Source organism: Sinocyclocheilus grahami, unplaced genomic scaffold (genome assembly GCF_001515645.1).
Source record: "Sinocyclocheilus grahami isolate Dianchi unplaced genomic scaffold, SAMN03320097.WGS_v1.1 scaffold2377.1, whole genome shotgun sequence".
NCBI lineage: Eukaryota > Metazoa > Chordata > Actinopteri > Cypriniformes > Cyprinidae > Sinocyclocheilus > Sinocyclocheilus grahami.
The window spans coordinates 42,414-63,189 of NW_015507556.1; the positions used below are offsets into that span (position 1 = coordinate 42,414).

Genomic DNA, 20,776 nt, shown 5'->3' on the forward strand with positions numbered 1-20,776 from the left:
CTCTTTTATGACGTTAACGTGAAAACAGGAGGTTTTGTTCATTTAGTGTCTTTAAGAATGAGAAGAAAAAGTGTACTGAAACCCTGGGAACATCACGAGACCGTTTGTACAAGTTTAGTGTGGAGAGGGGATGTACGAAACCCAGACCTCGGCTGAGAATAGATCCTACATCATATGCATTTAATGCATTTACTGCAGCCAAGGATAAGTGCTGATGCTCACAACAAGCAGAGGCTTCATCTGATCCAGCCACTGAAGAATTAACACAGAAGGACAGTATCAGGGAAGACATATGTGATTATATCATAGAGTTTATTAAAGAAAGTCAATTAAATAAGACTATATACTATTATATTTCTCAGTTCAGCAAATATCCTGCAACTGCCAATAAACCCTCAGAAGAAGAAGAAGACTTTTATTGTGGCGCGGCGGCGTGACGTCATCGGCCTGCGTCTGTGAGTCGCCTGAAGAAAGCTTTAACCCGGGTTACTGTGTAGTGCGTACAAACTATGCACATGAAGTAATTATTACATTATGATGGTAAGTACGGTTTCTCTCTCTGGGTGCGGTGACAGAAAACACTTCTGGAGTCAAAAGCTGTCGAAATGATGCACAGTCTGAGACCGCTGCTGGAAAGCACAACAAACACTGAAGTCTCGGTTCTCTCAGTCACAGACGCTCTCAGCCGCGTGTAGTGCGCATCATCCACAACAGCGCGCATCGCTGGACTGCTGTGTGCTCAGTGTAGCGCTGGAGTCTGAGTACAGCCTTGTGTTCACGCGTCTGTGTCTGTGTCTGTGTCTGTGCTGCAGATGGCGCTGATTAAAGAGGAGCTTGAAGACCGCAGCATCGAGGACGCAGAGCCCGAGACTCCAGAGACTCCAGCAGGTCAGGGTTATTCTCTGTTCTGTGTCTGAAGACTGATATATATGAGTGTTATAATTAAAGCCAGTCTATGCTCGCCTCGTGAGGACACACATGTTAGAAGCTCCTGACGAGATGCTGCTTCTGTTCATCATCATCTCATATCATGCAGTCGTCTAGAAATAATAATAATACAGAAGTAGCCTAAACAGAACATAACGCCCCAGAATCAACTTCTGAACTGAAAACAGTGAACAGCATTCATTTCTAATTCACTTAATTAAAACAAAATACAACTTTTCATAAACGGTGAGAAGCAAGTGATGTTTGTCTGGCCAGAAGCACTTTACTGAACACACACACACACTCACTCACACACACACACACACACACACGCTCTCACACACACACACACACACGCTCTCACACACACACACACACACGCTCTCACACACACACACACACACGCTCTCACACACACACACACACACGCTCTCACACACACACACACACACGCTCTCACACACACACACACACACGCTCTCACACACACACACACACACGCTCTCACACACACACACACACACGCTCTCACACACACACACACACACGCTCTCACACACACACACACACACGCTCTCACACACACACACACACACGCTCTCACACACACACACACACACGCTCTCACACACACACACACACACGCTCTCACACACACACACACACACGCTCTCACACACACACACACACACGCTCTCACACACACACACACACACGCTCTCACACACACACACACACACGCTCTCACACACACACACACACACGCTCTCACACACACACACACACACGCTCTCACACACACACACACACACGCTCTCACACACACACACACACACGCTCTCACACACACACACACACACGCTCTCACACACACACACACACACGCTCTCACACACACACACACACACGCTCTCACACACACACACACACACGCTCTCACACACACACACACACACGCTCTCACACACACACACACACACGCTCTCACACACACACACACACACGCTCTCACACACACACACACACACGCTCTCACACACACACACACACACGCTCTCACACACACACACACACACGCTCTCACACACACACACACACACGCTCTCACACACACACACACACACGCTCTCACACACACACACACACACGCTCTCACACACACACACACACACGCTCTCACACACACACACACACACGCTCTCACACACACACACACACACGCTCTCACACACACACACACACACGCTCTCACACACACACACACACACGCTCTCACACACACACACACACACGCTCTCACACACACACACACACACGCTCTCACACACACACACACACACGCTCTCACACACACACACACACACGCTCTCACACACACACACACACACGCTCTCACACACACACACACACACGCTCTCACACACACACACACACACGCTCTCACACACACACACACACACGCTCTCACACACACACACACACACGCTCTCACACACACACACACACACGCTCTCACACACACACACACACACGCTCTCACACACACACACACACACGCTCTCACACACACACACACACACGCTCTCACACACACACACACACACGCTCTCACACACACACACACACACGCTCTCACACACACACACACACACGCTCTCACACACACACACACACACGCTCTCACACACACACACACACACGCTCTCACACACACACACACACACGCTCTCACACACACACACACACACGCTCTCACACACACACACACACACGCTCTCACACACACACACACACACGCTCTCACACACACACACACACACGCTCTCACACACACACACACACACGCTCTCACACACACACACACACACGCTCTCACACACACACACACACACGCTCTCACACACACACACACACACGCTCTCACACACACACACACACACGCTCTCACACACACACACACACACGCTCTCACACACACACACACACACGCTCTCACACACACACACACACACGCTCTCACACACACACACACACACGCTCTCACACACACACACACACACGCTCTCACACACACACACACACACGCTCTCACACACACACACACACACGCTCTCACACACACACACACACACGCTCTCACACACACACACACACACGCTCTCACACACACACACACACACGCTCTCACACACACACACACACACGCTCTCACACACACACACACACACGCTCTCACACACACACACACACACGCTCTCACACACACACACACACACGCTCTCACACACACACACACACACGCTCTCACACACACACACACACACGCTCTCACACACACACACACACACGCTCTCACACACACACACACACACGCTCTCACACACACACACACACACGCTCTCACACACACACACACACACGCTCTCACACACACACACACACACGCTCTCACACACACACACACACACGCTCTCACACACACACACACACACGCTCTCACACACACACACACACACGCTCTCACACACACACACACACACGCTCTCACACACACACACACACACGCTCTCACACACACACACACACACGCTCTCACACACACACACACACACGCTCTCACACACACACACACACACGCTCTCACACACACACACACACACGCTCTCACACACACACACACACACGCTCTCACACACACACACACACACGCTCTCACACACACACACACACACGCTCTCACACACACACACACACACGCTCTCACACACACACACACACACGCTCTCACACACACACACACACACGCTCTCACACACACACACACACACGCTCTCACACACACACACACACACGCTCTCACACACACACACACACACGCTCTCACACACACACACACACACGCTCTCACACACACACACACACACGCTCTCACACACACACACACACACGCTCTCACACACACACACACACACGCTCTCACACACACACACACACACGCTCTCACACACACACACACACACGCTCTCACACACACACACACACACGCTCTCACACACACACACACACACGCTCTCACACACACACACACACACGCTCTCACACACACACACACACACGCTCTCACACACACACACACACACGCTCTCACACACACACACACACACGCTCTCACACACACACACACACACGCTCTCACACACACACACACACACGCTCTCACACACACACACACACACGCTCTCACACACACACACACACACGCTCTCACACACACACACACACACGCTCTCACACACACACACACACACGCTCTCACACACACACACACACACGCTCTCACACACACACACACACACGCTCTCACACACACACACACACACGCTCTCACACACACACACACACACGCTCTCACACACACACACACACACGCTCTCACACACACACACACACACGCTCTCACACACACACACACACACGCTCTCACACACACACACACACACGCTCTCACACACACACACACACACGCTCTCACACACACACACACACACGCTCTCACACACACACACACACACACACACACACACACACACAGCAGTTATGAGCGTCTGCTGCGGGCTGCTCTGAAAGGCTTTGGTCTTCAGAGCATGCTCAGTGCTCAGATGTGTTTGCACCCGGCCTGTTCTTCTGCGGATTTCTCCTTAAGGTTTTGTAGCTTCATTTCATTTAAATAAACTATTTCACTCTATGCAGTAAGTGTGTAAAATAAACAGTGTTTTTCCCATTCTATACAAAGTATCGATACATTGCATCTAATTAGCCTTTTAATGTGTTGTTGGGGGAAGAGGTGTAATAATGGGAGTAATAACTTGGCAACATTTTCATAAGAATATATGATATTTCATAGTCGATAGAGAGCAAAAATATAGATCAATATTCCTGTCAACTCTAAATGATTAACATGCTGTTTGTGCTGGCGTCCTCTACAGAAGACACGTATGAAAATAACGCCCCGTTTCATTAAATACTGATTTTAAAAAAAAACATAACGTATTCCTGAGATGTGTATTCATGACAAACCGTTAGAAAATCAGTCGGATTTAAATTATTACAAAGCATTGTAATATTTTCATAAGAGGACTCGATATCAGTCATTTTTAAAGACTGAGGTGATTTATTTACAAATGAACGTATTTCAGATTTCTGTCTAGTGTACATCTGAAATGTCTTTTATAGCTTTTGTGAATTGTGCACCTTGTGTAATGTATTCAGAGATCGCCATGAGAATAGCCTTGATGCTGGCATGGCATTAGAAAGTGAATAAATCCATGTAAAGACCCAGGAGAGGGAGTGTTCATGAGAGCAGAAACTGGTAGGCATTCAGAGTAAACAGGAGTCAGCTCTGTGTGCAAGTACGAATCGCACCAAACTACTCTATCTGAGGTGTTAGCCACCTCTGCGTTTGTGTTGCACATCATAAAAGACAATGGGCCTCATTCATGAAACACCAGCAGAACGATTTTGTGTGAATCATTCGGAAAGTCGTTCTGACGTAAATGTTCGGATTCATGAAAATGTTAGTTGGTACGAAATAAATGTACACCTGCTCGCTACCGTGTGTAAATGGTGCGTAAAACATTCTTCTAGACAAACATGACTCTGCATTTTTATGAACTGTGTGTTATAATGATATTTAACGAGTTCATTTGCCCTGTCTTTTTTTTTTTCTTTCATTTTTTACTCTTTAACTTTGGTTAAACTAGGGCTGTCGCGATAACCGCAATATTGTAATACCGCGCTATTGACGAGCAAACCGCAGAGGAAGGAAAGCAACCGCGGCAACCGCAGTGTTCACGTTTTTTTTTTTCATAAGGCTGTGGCCTTCTTTCTGTTTTACAATTCATCACTGTGCATTGATTGTTAAATAAATTAATAATGATACAAGAGGTTTGTCATTTTCCCACGAACTGTTTGTATCTGGGGTTTCGTTGATTTTGAATACTGAAACGATGGCAGGCGCTCTCGTCCAAAAACCTAATGTCACGTCGCCAGTTTGGGAACATTTCGGCTTTCAACCCAATGAAAAGGGAGAGCCAGCAAATTTAGATGAACCGATATGCAAAATTTGCTGCAAAAAGGTCCCTGTGACACGCAGCAATGCATCTAATTTGAGGTGTCCTCTCGCTAACTGTCATCCAGCCATGGACGCGCAGCTGCCTCCTCAAGCATCAGGTCGCAGAGCAACATCAAAAAGAACAGCTGAGGCCGGTACCAGCCGACAGTTAGGAGTAGCTGAAGCCTTTGCGAAATCTGTCAAATACAACCGTGAAAGTAACAGGTATAAATGCAGCTTTGTATGCAGTAAAATCAGGATAAATAAGGTTTGTAAAAAAAAATAATAATAAAAAAAGCGCGGTAACACCGCGTATCGCGCTATTGAGCCACCCATAATAACCGCAAGGGACATTTCCTAACCGCGACAGCCCTAGGTAAAACGCAGAGCTCGTCACTGTCACTTTTTACACAGCCGTCCAATCAGAGGAGAGGAGGGGCGGGACTAATATTACATTGACCAACCATGATCATACTTGTACAACACAACAATAGACAAGTTAATATTGCTGGTTACTGCATTTTTATATTCAGTAGTATTCTTCAAAATGAGATACTCGTTACTGCCGTGGATAGTTCACTTCATAGCAAACAACACAGTGCCTCCAAAGCTCTCTCAAGCACCTGCGGCTGGTCGTTTCAGAAGAGCACCAGGCTAATGCCCGCTGGCTAAAAGCGCTCTGGTGGACACACGGTCATTTATTCATTTATTGTTAGGCATATAGCCTATTAGTCTCTTATGCATTTATGCTATATAACTCACCAAACCTGAGAATTGAGTCCAAGGATTCCACACCATTCCCAGATACGTAAGTTGCGTAGCTGTGAATGAGCGTACATGCGCGCCCTATTTACGAATGATTGGAACTCATTAACATACACTCATTTAACTATTAAATCTGACCTTTATGAAGTATTTGTGAATCCAGAGGAGAGTTTTCGGGAAGGTCTGTTTTACGTGTAAATTACGAATGTTTCATGAATGAGGCCCAATGTTAGCATCTGTTCATTTTAGTTGCTAGAGAAAACGGGTTAATTTTGAGTTTCTTGTGCTTTTCTCATCCAGGTTTAAAATCTACATCATGTTGTCAGTTTGAGACACGGCAAGGGACTATATTACATCGATGCCGCATCGCTGTCTATTAAATTATTCATGAGACGGCGTGTTCATATCCAATGAGAAGACGCTTCGCTTGATTATTCGTTGATTTGCTGTGACAGATGCTTCAGACTGTGAGGTTGTGTACATGAACTGAGAGAAGCACTCGTGGATCGGAGGAGAGTGTTTGAATTAGGGATGCACCGATACCGATACTGGTATCATAGTACCACAGAGTACATAGAGCAAAAAATGAACAGTGTAAGTAACAAAAACGTGTAAAATACATTTTAATGGGCATAATTAAGTGTGAAAATAACCGAAGGATATACAGTGAAACCAAACATGATTCAGAGACCAGATATAATTTTTGATATTGTTTTACTAGTGGGTGCAGGACACTATAGTTCATTTATGTAAGTGAGGATAGCAAAATAAAGTAAACTGTGACAAATTATACCCAAAATTTCTCCATACGGTGGACTACCAGTAAAACTGATACAAATTTGGGACCAAAAATTATTCAGACGGAGTCTGGGAAGACACTGAAGTTGAGGTTTGCATGAAGCTGTGTGACAGCATACGCAGGAGACCACAGGCTGTCATTGAGGCTAAGAGCTGATAGTTGTGTAAATACTGTCATACTAACAGCTGTCTAATTATTTTGGTTGATTGTAATCTATTACATACCTTTCTATCAAAGTTATCTGACATTATCAAGCTGAATTTGTTCTGACACAGTTTAACTCTGAGTTCTTGTCATATTTTATTACCATTTTCTAAACTATAGTGAATAAACTGTGATAATGTGAGAAATGTTGAAGGTGTCTAAATACATTTAGGTTTGACTGTATCTATTTGATAAATAAAGTTAACCAACTAACATTATACATACTCTTTTGGTTTCTGTACCCAATATTTAAAAAATTTACAAATGCAATAAAAATATTGGTATCGGTACTCGGTATCGGCAAGTACCAAAAATAAAAGTATCGTATCGGGCGAGTACTGGAAAAAGTGTTATCGGTGCATCCCTAGTTTGAATTGTAAACACAGTTTACACGGTTTTTACAGCTGCTTGATGCAACCCATCAAAAGGCTTATTTAAACGTCACAAATTAAGCCTTAAAAGTTATTAGTGGTGCAACAGCGCGTTCATATATTTTCAATGCATAGTGCGGATGCAAGTGGCTGTGCATTTATTTGTGTTTTTAACTGGATAAGAGCGAAATGAAACCGAAGCGGTGTCCATCTCCCCTCTTCCCGCTCTACTCCGCAGCGAACCACGCACACTTTTGTAGCATTTTTTAAAATTAAGCTAATTAATTTTTTGGCAAACAAAGGGGATTTACTCTTAAAATGAAAACATGGAAGTAATGTTGTGTGATTATACCCTAAAAAGTGTATTTATTTTTTTTATTTTAGTAGTAGTAGTAGTAGGCTGTGTACATTCTACTGAACAATAGTAATATATTTCTGGCACAATGTCTTCAAGTTAAACCGGACTGTTAATTTGACGGGTTGCCGTGAATACCTTTACAGTTCTGTGTGTGTATGAGATTACGCTAATTTTACTCAAATGAAAGGGTAAAATGCTGATGAAGTGACTCTCAGAGCAGTTCTGGAGGTGTTGTTCATGTATTTGTCCTCCATTTAGTGAAATGACAGAAACTGAACTCACACGTGCTTCAGTATGTGTTAGGGATGGAAAGATTCCCCCATTCGCTCAGTGCATCGGCATAAAAGGTTAACGAAGCGATGCATCGGTTTAAAAAGTGTGCATCGGCTACAAGTTGTAACTTATATCGCGATGCATCGTTTCTAACATATTTGCATTGGTAAAAACCGATTCATTAATATATAATTACTAGTGGATGCGCTATATTTTTATTATTTAGAAAGTGACCAATAATCTGTGACCAATATTGTATATGTAGATTGATTTCTCCTCTCGAAACTGTTCTCAAGCGCGCTCTCTGATCACCGCTGCGCGTGAATACAACACTACAGAGACCTGAGGAAAAACTGCTATTAAAGTCCAAAACCTGACTTGAAATAACCTAACAAATCAATCCACAGCGAATATATCTGTGCTGTTTGATGCATTTGAGACGTTGTGTTTTCCTCCGTGCATAACTGACATGTCACAGGTATATTCTTCATCTGTAAATGTTAGAAAGTCATGCAAACATATCCATTGTGCTGTCAGGAGTGAATGAGGCACGCGAGAGCAACGAGTGCAGCTGCACGCATGCACGCTAAACAGGCTGAGCGCAATCGATTAGGAGTGCAATAATTCTGAGTAAAATATACATTTTGCTAAAAAAAATTGTTTTTGGACATTAAATGAGAGTAGAGTTTTAAACCTACATATAAAGTGTATTTTTATGATAGCAGTAACTGTAAGTGGACTATTGCAATAGGTAAATCATGTAAGCTAGTAGGCTACTAATTACTAAACTCAAATGAGTTAATATGTGTTTCTTATAGCAGTTAAAATAGTCATTTTCTTTATTATTTATTTTCATTTTTAATTCAGTGATTTTACCTTTTTAATTGTTATTTTAATGCTTTAAAGAGCAATTTTAGATTGTAATGTTCTGCTATCTGTTCTGCAAACTATAAAAGGTACAGCTGTCATAAAACCAGAGAGAAAGGCTGCATGGCTAGAAACTGTAAAAATAAAAAAAAAGTCAAATAATAGTATGTGAGAGAGTGGTAATATCATTGTGTTCCTGTTGGTCAGTAGAGGAGCTTAGCTTAGCCTGCTTTAGACCAGGTTAGTTTTCCAGCATAAGTTGCCACAGTGACTAAGCTTGATCTAGGCCTATGTTAAATTTGCCTTATGGAACCAAATCATTTGACAATGAGTCAGATAACTGAAATAAGCCTGGCTTATTTGGTTAACTTGTTTTATGTAACAGTCCTCGAGGCATTAAAAGTGATCATATTTTCTCCATTGCATCACATTGTATCGAATCGCATTGTGTTGAATCAAATCGAATCGAAATCGGATCGCACTGCATTGTAACAGGGCTGAATCGTATCGCATCGGTAGCTGCTTCATATGTATCTTTAATGTATCATATCGTTGGCTATGCATCGAGATGCGTATCGTATCGGCCTCAGTCATAAGATGCACATACCTAGTATGTGTGTAGTAAACAAAACCGCGCATCTGTGCCATTCAATCATGCAGAAATGCAGGATTCTTACTAAAATGGTATTTTGCGGCTTAATATTTACAGAAACTGTGTATCACAATAATCTGTGGTGTCATCGCATTCATGATCAGACGTACCGCTGTATTAACGCCTTTATTTGTGCATATTTCATTTGAAATGAAACTGGTTCATGTTTGGAGGAGAGAAAATATGAAATATGTTCACAAACTTTAAACACGCTTGCTCCAGTCCGGATATGAACTATGATCCACGCAGCGAATGTTGTTAAACTCATTGTGGCGTTCTGCACATAAACCGCTCTCTCATGCGCGCTCCACGTGTTTTCATATTAAATATTGTTACGGTCATGTTTACAGAGATGAACTGGTGGCACGGAAGCCTGTAATACAACCTTATGCATAATACAGTGATTGGATCATAAGAGTTTATTCTCATGAACAATACTGAGCTAAGCGATGACGTAGACGCGTACTCTCCAGCCACGTCAGCCAATCACCACTGCAAATTAATACATAAACATCACTTTTGGTGACTTGCTCAAGCAGATTTCTCAAGCTCAGGTTTAAGCATCACTGGCAGGTTCTTGCTTAGGAAAGCAAGCATTTCTGTCTCTCGGCTGTCAGTCTGTTTCACTTCTCATGCAGGAGATGGTGCGGAACAGCCTTTCACTTTCTACGCTAGCGCAGGGCATGCAGAGGTATTCCAGGGCAGCGGCAGCAAGGCCAGGAAACCGCTGGTGGTTGACTCCCCAGCATTTGTATGGGTCATGTGTGGCAGGAATCGTTTCCTCTGTGGAAAAATCCATGTGTTTGTACAGCAGTGCTGGAGCTGCTTGCTGCACCACAATCTCCCTCATGCTCCTCCCGCTTTTTGTTAAATCTTTCATTAAGCTGCTGCTGTTCTTCTTGAACGGTTCAAGACCGGTCACTGTTTTCTCAAGCAAGACCCGCTCGTTTGTCGTGAGTGTTGTGGGCAGGTCATGGTCAGCGGCACAGGCAGACAGGGCTTGCTTCTGTTCCAACAGACTTTCTGTCATGAAGTAGGTGCGATTCCACCTCGTTTTGACGTCTCGCTGGAGGCATTTATCTCGAACTGGATATCTTGCATCTAAGAATATGCAAGTGGAGAATATTTGAAGTGTCCAACATTGTGTATCCCACTTGCAACAGCATCACTCACACTGCGTTGTGAAAGAAGTCCCTCGTTAACTACGAGCTGGATTTTGCTTTTCTTATGTGGCTGGTATTGTTCCTCAGAATACTGTCATTTTTCTCAATGGAATTTGCCACTTGTCTAGCATTTCCTTTAGGGCAGCTGCAATCGTGTCGCTGGTGTGAACCATGAAAATTTGCTGCATTTAACATGGCACTGTGTGGTACACAATTCACATACCGTTAAACTTGAGAGACACGGGAGACAAGGACCTTGTTTTTGGTCCGATAATTTTTTCAGAATTTAGCAGTAAGAAATTACTAGTCATCCAGTTTTTTTATATCAACTATGCATTCCGTTAGTTTTGCAAATTGGTATGTTTCTCTGGGCCGTGAAGAAATATATAGCCGAGTATCATCAGCATAACAGTGAAAGCTAACACAGTGTTTTGAGTCACAGTAAACACAGTGTACTGAGCCTTGAGGTACTCCATACTGCACTTGTGATCAATATGATACCTCTTCATTCACTGCTACGAATTGATGGCGGTCAGATAAGTACGATTTGAACCATGCTAATGCACTTCCATTAATGCCAACAAAGTTTTCTAGTCTATGCAAAAGAATGTTGTGGTCAAAAGTGTTGAACGCAGCGCTAAGCTCCAGTAGCACTAATAGAGAGATACAACCACGATCAGATGATAAGAGCAGGTCATTTGTAACTCTAAAGAGAGCAGTCTCAGTACTATGATACGGTCTAAATCCTCACTGGAAATCCTCAGATACCATTTTTCTCTAAGAAGGAATACAATTGTGAGGATACTACTTTTTCTAGTATCTTGGACAGAAAAGGGAGATTCGAGATCGGTCTGTTATTAACTAGTTCTTTGGAGTCAAGTTGTGGTTTTTTGACGAGAGGCTTAATAACAGCCAGTTTGAAGGTTTTTGGGACATATCCTAATGACAATTACGAATGAATAATAGCCAGAAGAGGATCTATGACTTCTGGAAGCACCTCTTTATTAACTAGTTCTTTGGAGTCAAGTTGTGGTTTTTTGACGAGAGGCTTAATAACAGCCAGTTTGAAGGTTTTTGGGACATATCCTAATGACAATTACGAATGAATAATAGCCAGAAGAGGATCTATGACTTCTGGAAGCACCTCTTTTAGGAGCTTAGATGGAATAGGGTCTAACATACATGTTGCTGGTTTAGATGATTTAAAGCAGCACTGTGTAACTTTTGGCGCTCTAGCGGTTAATAAACAGAACACATCCCGCGGAAGAACATTCCAACCGGAGCTACTTCTCTAAGTTTATGTCTATGGCGATTCACGCAAGTATGCGTTACTCCGCAGCGGTGACGACCCGACCAGCCTACAGTAGTCCAAATATAAGTACTTATTATAAGTGTACCGTAGTGATTCGGAATAAGACAAAAATGCAGTTTGGAAGATTAATTCATGATGTACTTGCTGTCGACAATATTGAATTAAGAGTTTATTAACTTTCTTAGTAGCTTAAGGGACTCCTTTCCTCAGCCATTAGGTAGCCAGAGGACATAGACTAGTCTCATCTATCATAGATTATTTGGACTGAATTGCTTCTTCTCATTTTGCACATTTGTTAATGTTACTGCTGCTATTATCATCAAGTAGTTGCATCTCTTGTTGCACATTGCTATTGTTACTGCTGCTGCTATTATTATCATACAGTTACATTCAATTTGCACGTGCTATTGTTTTGCACATAATAATAGCAGCAGTAACATTACTGCTTATGTTGCAATATTGACTTATCAAGTAGCTGCATCTCAATTTGCACATTGTTAATGTTACTGCTGCTGCTATTATTACCTACAGTTGCATTCAGTTTGCACACTGCCGTGCTATTGTTTTGCACATACGTCAATATTGCAACATAAAAAATACATTGCACACTTGCACATACATACATAGTCTATATTTCTAATCCTGCGGCATAGTTTTATTTTTTATTATGTTTGTGTGTGTGTGTATATATATATATATATATATATATATATATGGGTGATTCTGTAATTGGAGATACATTTGGCATTGCAGAAATTTAAGAAATAAAACTTTTCACTAATAGATTTTTTTTCCGGTATCTTATTGATAACATATTTAATTTTAATAATTCAGTGCTTGCCAAACACAAGTTACTACTTCTTTCTTTTTTTTTTTTTTTTTTTTTTTTTACTTATAATGAAAAAACAGATGTCTTTATGGTGTTGTTTGTCAACTCTGTTACGGACAAATTAGACAATGTGTAGGAATAGCAATAAATCATAACAGGAAATCCTTCTCGTTTCATCAGACAAACAGTCCTTATATTCCATCACTTGAAACTGAGATAATATTTCACCTATGCATACCTTAAAAAAATACCTATGTCTTCACAGAACCGTCCACTTGGAGCAAATATTTTTCATCTGAAAATGTATTATATACAATATCCAGTTAAAAAAAGAAATGTTGTTGAAATATTATAAGGGTGCAAAAATTAATCAATAATGTTGATTAGGATTTTAAACAACAAATGTATTGTTTTTTTTTGTTCATAAACAGAGTTGACCCTTTAAATTGTCAGATGGATTGTCAATTATGTTACCGCATTGTCAGCATTGTTACTCTGCCTTGGTAACAGAGTTTGACAGTAACAGAGTTGACAATTTTCTTTATTTTTTGCCAAAAACTCCACTTGATAGCATAAATGCTAAGAGCACATGACACTAATGAAATCATGATTAAAATAATTTTAAATAATAAAGTGTGATCAATGAAAAAAATCTGTTTTCCTTTTGATACTGTGGTAACATTTGACACTTTATAAAATAACTCTTGGTGTAAGAACTTTTAGATTAAAATATTTTCTCAGAGAGAGCACATGGACTTTTCAGTGCTTCAGATCTTAACAGTGAGGGAAAGTGACATTATTTCCTGTATCTTACACAGTCGCGGGAGATAATTCCACTCATTTAAAGGCAAAGTATGGTACGGTAACAGAGTTGACGCAAGAGTTACGGACACACATTTTTATAATGCTGTAGAATTAGGTAAATGACTCTTTAGGGCTTTTATAAATAAAATGAATGAAATATTACAAAAAGAAAAGTACAATAAAATATTTTGATTACACAATGATACATGATGGAAAAAATACACTGACTAATTCGGACAAGAAATCATGATTTTCAGCTATTTAAGACACTTTTTGCAAAAAATATTATATTGTTATGGACTGTAACATCTTGTAATTCATAACACCGTATTAAAATATTAAAAAATATAATCATTTGGAAAAAAAAGCAAAAAAAAAAAAAAAGACCAAATGTACCTGCAATTATAGAATCACTCAAATATATGTGTTTCTTTTTTTTCTTTTTTATTCTTTACATAGTTTTTGCACTTGTCTTGGCATTCACTGTGGACAGCAAAGAAAGAATTTCATTGTACAGGGAAACTTGTTTTTCTTTACTGTGCACATGACAATAAACACTTTGAATCTTCAATCTACTAACTATGGGGTCTATTGTACATATTTTTGGTTTAGATTAACTATGTTGATTCTTTAAAGGGGTCCTATTATGCTTTTTCACTTTTTCAACTTTAGTTAGTCTGTGATGTTGCTGTTTGAGCATAAAAAAGATCTGCAAAGTTCAAAGTCCAATTCTAAAGGAGATATTTTGTTTAACAGTAATCACTTTTGAAAAACTACAACGCATATTTTCCGGGATTTGTGATATCACAAATATTGACGAATGGGTCGAGACCTGGTTGAGCTACACTAGAGAAGGCAACGAGTGTCATCACTATGTCTGAGACACGCTAGCTTTCCCAAGGCAGATGAACTTAGAGTGGTTATAATCATCTGGGTTTAAATCGCGCTCAAATTGATTTGATTTTGACGCAATATTTACACTGAAGCTCGCAGGCAGCTATGGTAAAGGGCATGACATTTCCCGACCAGGCGCCGTCACAGCACATTTCGTAATTCAGAAGGTGGGCCTTCATTTGATACAGGAACTATTCGAGCCGTTCATGCCAGACTGGGGAGAAAGGTGTTGTATTAATGTAAAATATGTAAAAAAAAAATAATAAAATTCGAGCAACCTAGTATGAGAGCCTGTTCTAGTACACCCCCAAAACAAAATCAAGACTTTGTAAAAGAGCGTAATATAACCCCTTTAAATGTAAAAAATGTTTTGATGTCTGTGGCTTTGTCATTAAAGTGGGCTAAATCTTTATTTGTCTTTTTGCCTTAGACATGATGCTGCTGAAAGAGGAACACGAAGTACTGAATCAAATAGAAGAGAAAGTCCAAAATAAGTATCATTTCAAAGCTGGAGGGAACACTTTTAGGTGCTCACAGACTGAAAAGACTTCCTCACGAGAAACAGCTAAGAAGACACTAACTGGGGGTTATTTTACCTGTTTTGAGTGTGGGATGAATTTCATTCACCCTGAAAGCCTTAGACTCCACATGGGAATCCACAATGGAGAGAATCCTTACACCTGCCAACATTGTGGACAGGGTTTCAGTGAACATGAAAGCCTTAGAGCCCATATGGAAATCCACAATGAAGAGAAGGGTTTCACCTGCCAACAGTGTGGAAAGAGTTTCAGTGAACATGAGAGCCTTCGAGAACACATGAGAATCCACAATGAAGAGGATCCTTACACCTGCCAACAGTGTGGAAAGAGTTATGCTCAAACTGCAAGCCTGAAAGTACACATGAGAATTCACACTGGAGAGAGAGATTTTACCTGCCAAGAGTGTGGAAAGAGTTTCATTCGAAAACAAACCCTTGAAAATCACATGATGGTTCACACTGGACCGAAGCCTTTTGCATGCCAACACTGTGAAAAGAGTTTCTTAACATATCTAAACCTGAAGTATCACATGAACAAACACACTGGAGAGAAGCCGTTTAAATGCGATCAGTGTGGAAAGAGATTTCTTCGTAAAACAAGCCTTAATAACCACTTGAAGATTCACTCGGAAGAGAACTGCTTTGTATGTCAACAGTGCGGAAGACGTTTCGCTGACAAAGCACATCTTAAAATCCACATGAGACTTCACACTGGAGAGAAGCCTTACCCTTGCACTCAGTGCGGAAAGAGTTTCACATATAAAAAAGCTCTTGAGTCCCACATGATAAGTCACACTGGAAAGAGCCGTTTCACCTGCAAACTGTGCGGGAAGGTCTTCACAAACAAGGTTGGCCTCATGTATCACATGAACCTTCACACCGGAGAGAAGCCGTTCTCCTGCGATCAGTGTGGAAAGAGTTTCATTTGTAAAACAAGCCTTAATAATCACTTGAAGATTCACTCGGGAGAGAACTGTTTAGTATGCCAACAGTGCGGAAGAAGTTTCACTGAAAAACGAAGTCTTAAAATCCACATGAGACTTCACACTGGAGAGAAGCCTTACTCGTGCATTCAGTGCGGAAAGAGTTTCACATATAAAACAGCTCTTGACTCCCACATGAGAATTCACACTGGAGAGAAGCCTTACTCGTGCACTCAGTGTGGAAAGAGTTTCACATATAAAACAGCTCTTGACTCCCACATGGTAAGTCACACTGGAAAGAGCCCTTTCACCTGCAAACTGTGCGGGAAGGTCTTCGCATGCAAAGTCAGCCTCATGTATCACATAAACGTTCACACCGGAGAGAAGCCGTTCTCCTGCGATCAGTGTGGAAAGAGTTTTGCAGGTAAAGGTACCCTTGAGAGACACATGAGGATTCACTCGAAAGAGAAGTTTTATATGTAACGAGTGCCATAAAATGATTAGCCTCTGAAATGCGACCTGTGTGGATTTGTCGGTTCATTAAAACCTTTAAGAATCTCATGAGGCTTCACACCGGAGAGAAGCTATGAAAACTCGTGCTTATGTGAAACCGTATTTGTGTTCAGTGTGTGGAAAGAGTTTCAAATGGCCTAGCAATCTGAAATGGCACAAGAAAATACGAGTTTGTGTGAAATTAAGGCTTAGTACACACCGCAGCTGAATGTGGCCCAAATTTGATTTTTCTGATCAAATGTAGAAAGTTTTTTGGCCAGGCTGTTGAAGCGACTTTTAAAAGTGGCCCATATCAGATGGTCAGTGATTTGGTTGATGTTCATGTTTTATTTGCATCCTTCGTCATTATATTTTTATTTTCTTTTGTCATGTACATATGAACACTTGTGGCCAGGCTTCACCATCTCCTTTGCTATAGTTTTAAACAGAAAGCAACTCTAATTTGTATTGAGGCATCACTTCATTCCATATATTGATAAATCCGAATAAAAAAATTCTGTCTTGCTGTGAAATGCTGCAATTAATGAACAATTCTAAATGAGAGGACATAAACAATGCAATTATGAACACTGCACTGCATTATTTAATTAACGTTTACGGAGAGAATGCAAACAAAATGTAAACTATGGGACATATTTCAAATATGGGACTAAATGTGGCTAACCCCAACCAACCCTGATCAAACACACCTGAACAAGCTAATCAATGTCTTCAGGATTACTAAGGCTAGTGTGTTGATTTTTCAGGGTTGGAGCTAAACTCTGCAGGACAGTGGCTCTCTAGGACTGAACCCCTGCCCCAGAGCATCTCCAGACAGCTAGTCTTGTATGCAGTGGTTAGTACCTTCCAAAGTGGTGCAGTGAAGGACAACCGCTGAACTGGCATCAGGGTTGTGGCATCCAAGGCTCGCTGCTACACATGAGGAGCAAAGGCTAGTCCAATCACACAGAAGAGCTACTGGATCTCAAACTTATGAAAAATGTAAACACCATATGAACACCAGGGGCCTGTACCATGAAGCCGGATTAGCTGGCTAGCCAGGCAAGATTCAGTTTAGTTTGCACCAATCCTGGGTTTTAGAGACCATGAAAGTGGCTTGGCTTTTAACAGCGTTCATTGCCATAGTAACTTACACTGCACAGCTAACCTGCTCCGGGCCGCTTATGTTCTGAGTTAGAGATCTCAAACTGAAGTTGGACCAATCAGATGTGAGCAAAGTGACACATGTCTGACACAAAAAAGTCAATCCTCCAGTTTCTCTTTCTCCAAATTAAAGGTCCAAATCAGAAAACAAAAAATGTCTGGCTTTAATGATAATTACTTATAATAATATTTTAATAATTATATGGTTTATATTATTATTAATCCATCACACAAGCAATTTTAGTTTAACAATTATTATAAAGCATTGATTTTAAATTAATATACAGTATACAGATGATAATGCTTTAAAAATGACATGTGACTTTACACGTTCGAGTCTCTATCACTATATATTGTCAACTATATAAAATAACTTCAGAAGTTTCACTTGTGACTGCAATGATAGAGCAAGAGCATTTCTTTTATTTGTCCTCTTTCATGGACAAACACTTTCTTCAGTGTAAATTTGTTTAAATTCTTCAATCTTTTAACCTTTAGCAAAAGATTTTCTGATCTCGTTAGCTCTCTCGTGAGAAGTGAATCAGACTTGCTCTGTGTTGTGAGGCTCGTGATTGGCTGTTCGCCAGTGATGTCACACATTCATGTGCATGCGCTCCACAAACTCAGGATCAAACCACGAGTTGACAAAGAAAATTGATGATCAGCATCATGGGTCAAAATTATTTTTTTTGTAAATTCAGGCTGAATCACTTTGTAAAGTCAAGAAATTTTAGTGGATTTAAATAATATGCATTTAAAGGGATAGCTTGCCCAAAAATTGACACCATTTGTTCACCCGCATTCCATTCCAATCCCATAAAACATTCGACTTGGAAATGGTGTTTATAATGAAACCCAGGTGATTTATGAAAGGTAACGAATCCAAAACATTCATTACCCAAAATTATTTTAAAGACATTGTAAATGTAATCCATATGAATCAAGCCATTTAATCCAAGTCTTCTGAAGACACATGAGCACTTTATATGATGAACAGATTTAAAGGATTAGTTCACTTTCAAATTAAAATTTCCTGATAATTGACTCACCCCCATGTCATCCAAGGTGTTTATGTATTTCTTTCTTCAGTCGAAAAGAAATTAAGGTTTTTGATGAAAACATTCCAGGATTTTTCACTATAGTTGACTTCAATGGACTCCAAATGGTTGAAGGTCAAAATTACAGTTTCAGTGCAGCTTCAAAGGGCTTTAAATGATACCAGACGATGAATAAGGGTCTTATCTAGCGAAACGATCAGTCATTTAAAAAAAAAAAGTATATATGTATATGCTTTATAAACACAAATGCTGGCCTTGCTCTGTTCTGCGATGCGCGTTCATGACTTCACGTAATTACATTGAAAAGGTCACGCTTGACGTAGGCGAAAGTACCGAGTCAGTGTTTACAAGTTGAACGTGCAAATACTAAGTCGAACACCGTTTACAAAAAAAGGGAGTTAAAAGGTAAAACAACGATGTTGGGCGATTTTGAACTTGGAGAAGATGAGATGGAGTTTTTCGCCCCGCCCTACCTTTTTGAACCGGAATACACCGAGAAAGAAATTAGGCAGATGGAGGAGACTGCTGCGGCGACACAAACCTCTCAAGGTTTGGGCAGACGAAGATCTAACAAGACGTGGTGGTGCACATGTGGCAAATGCCAACCATTGCCAACAGGAAGAATCTCAATGCTGCCACGACTGGACCATTTCAATTCCGCCATTAGAATCAGTCGGTGAGTCAGCTGGTGAGACCCTGGCTGCGTCCGAAACCGCCTCCTCAATGAGTAGGTACTTCATTTCAATAAGTACTTCCTTAACGAGTGCTAAAAGAGTAGGTACTCTACAGCCAAATCTCGTTAAGTATGAATGAGATCCAGGCATCATCCGCCATGTTGACGTTATCATGTGATCTACGATGTTACAAGCGCAACAACTTAAAAGATACGAGTGACAGGTTTAATTCATCTCTGTAAATATTTTGATGTTTATGAAATTTCCTCATTTTGTGGTCTTGTTGAAGAAACAGCTGCCCTTTTATTGTGATTGTAGTATAACCAATACATTTTGGGTTGATTAAAATTTTTATATATTTAACCCAACTAATATGACCCACAGTTTAATCCTTAAATATATAATTTTTCCTTACGATGACCCAAAATTGTTATCTCTTGAATATATATATTTTCTGTGCAATATTTTTCATCCACAAACAAAACCGGCTTAAATCTCCTTAGTTTTCCTCTCACATCGAGGCTATCACTGTCTGAGTGCACCTCACTCTATAGAGAGAGGATGAGGCCCCCCGTACCACACAATCTTGAAGCAAGAGC

At 41.0% G+C, this 20,776-nt stretch overlaps 1 protein-coding gene across 3 annotated transcripts; it reads left to right on the plus strand.

Annotated features, from left to right (window-relative positions):
* Positions 1 to 430: 430 nt before the first annotated feature.
* Positions 431 to 17,997, plus strand: LOC107574900 (gastrula zinc finger protein XlCGF57.1-like). Of its 3 annotated transcripts, XM_016261324.1 has the most exons (4): positions 431 to 540; positions 813 to 888; positions 15,759 to 16,648; positions 16,901 to 17,997. In XM_016261324.1, the coding sequence occupies exons 1-4, from the start codon at positions 535 to 537 to the stop codon at positions 17,270 to 17,272; spliced, it is 1,344 nt and encodes a 447-aa protein (XP_016116810.1). In that variant the 5' UTR covers positions 431 to 534; the 3' UTR covers positions 17,273 to 17,997. The 3 variants fall into 3 exon arrangements, with proteins under 3 accessions (XP_016116810.1, XP_016116809.1, XP_016116808.1); XM_016261323.1 differs by having other exon boundaries at positions 670 to 888; positions 15,759 to 17,995; XM_016261322.1 differs by having other exon boundaries at positions 15,759 to 17,995.
* The last annotated feature ends 2,779 nt before the right edge of the window (positions 17,998 to 20,776 follow it).

Bases quoted from the DNA above. Each gene is read 5' to 3' on its own strand.
- LOC107574900 (XM_016261322.1), top strand. The intron at 889-15,758 runs GTCAGGGTTATT...TTTTTGCCTTAG, and splicing joins GACTCCAGAGACTCCAGCAG to ACATGATGCTGCTGAAAGAG.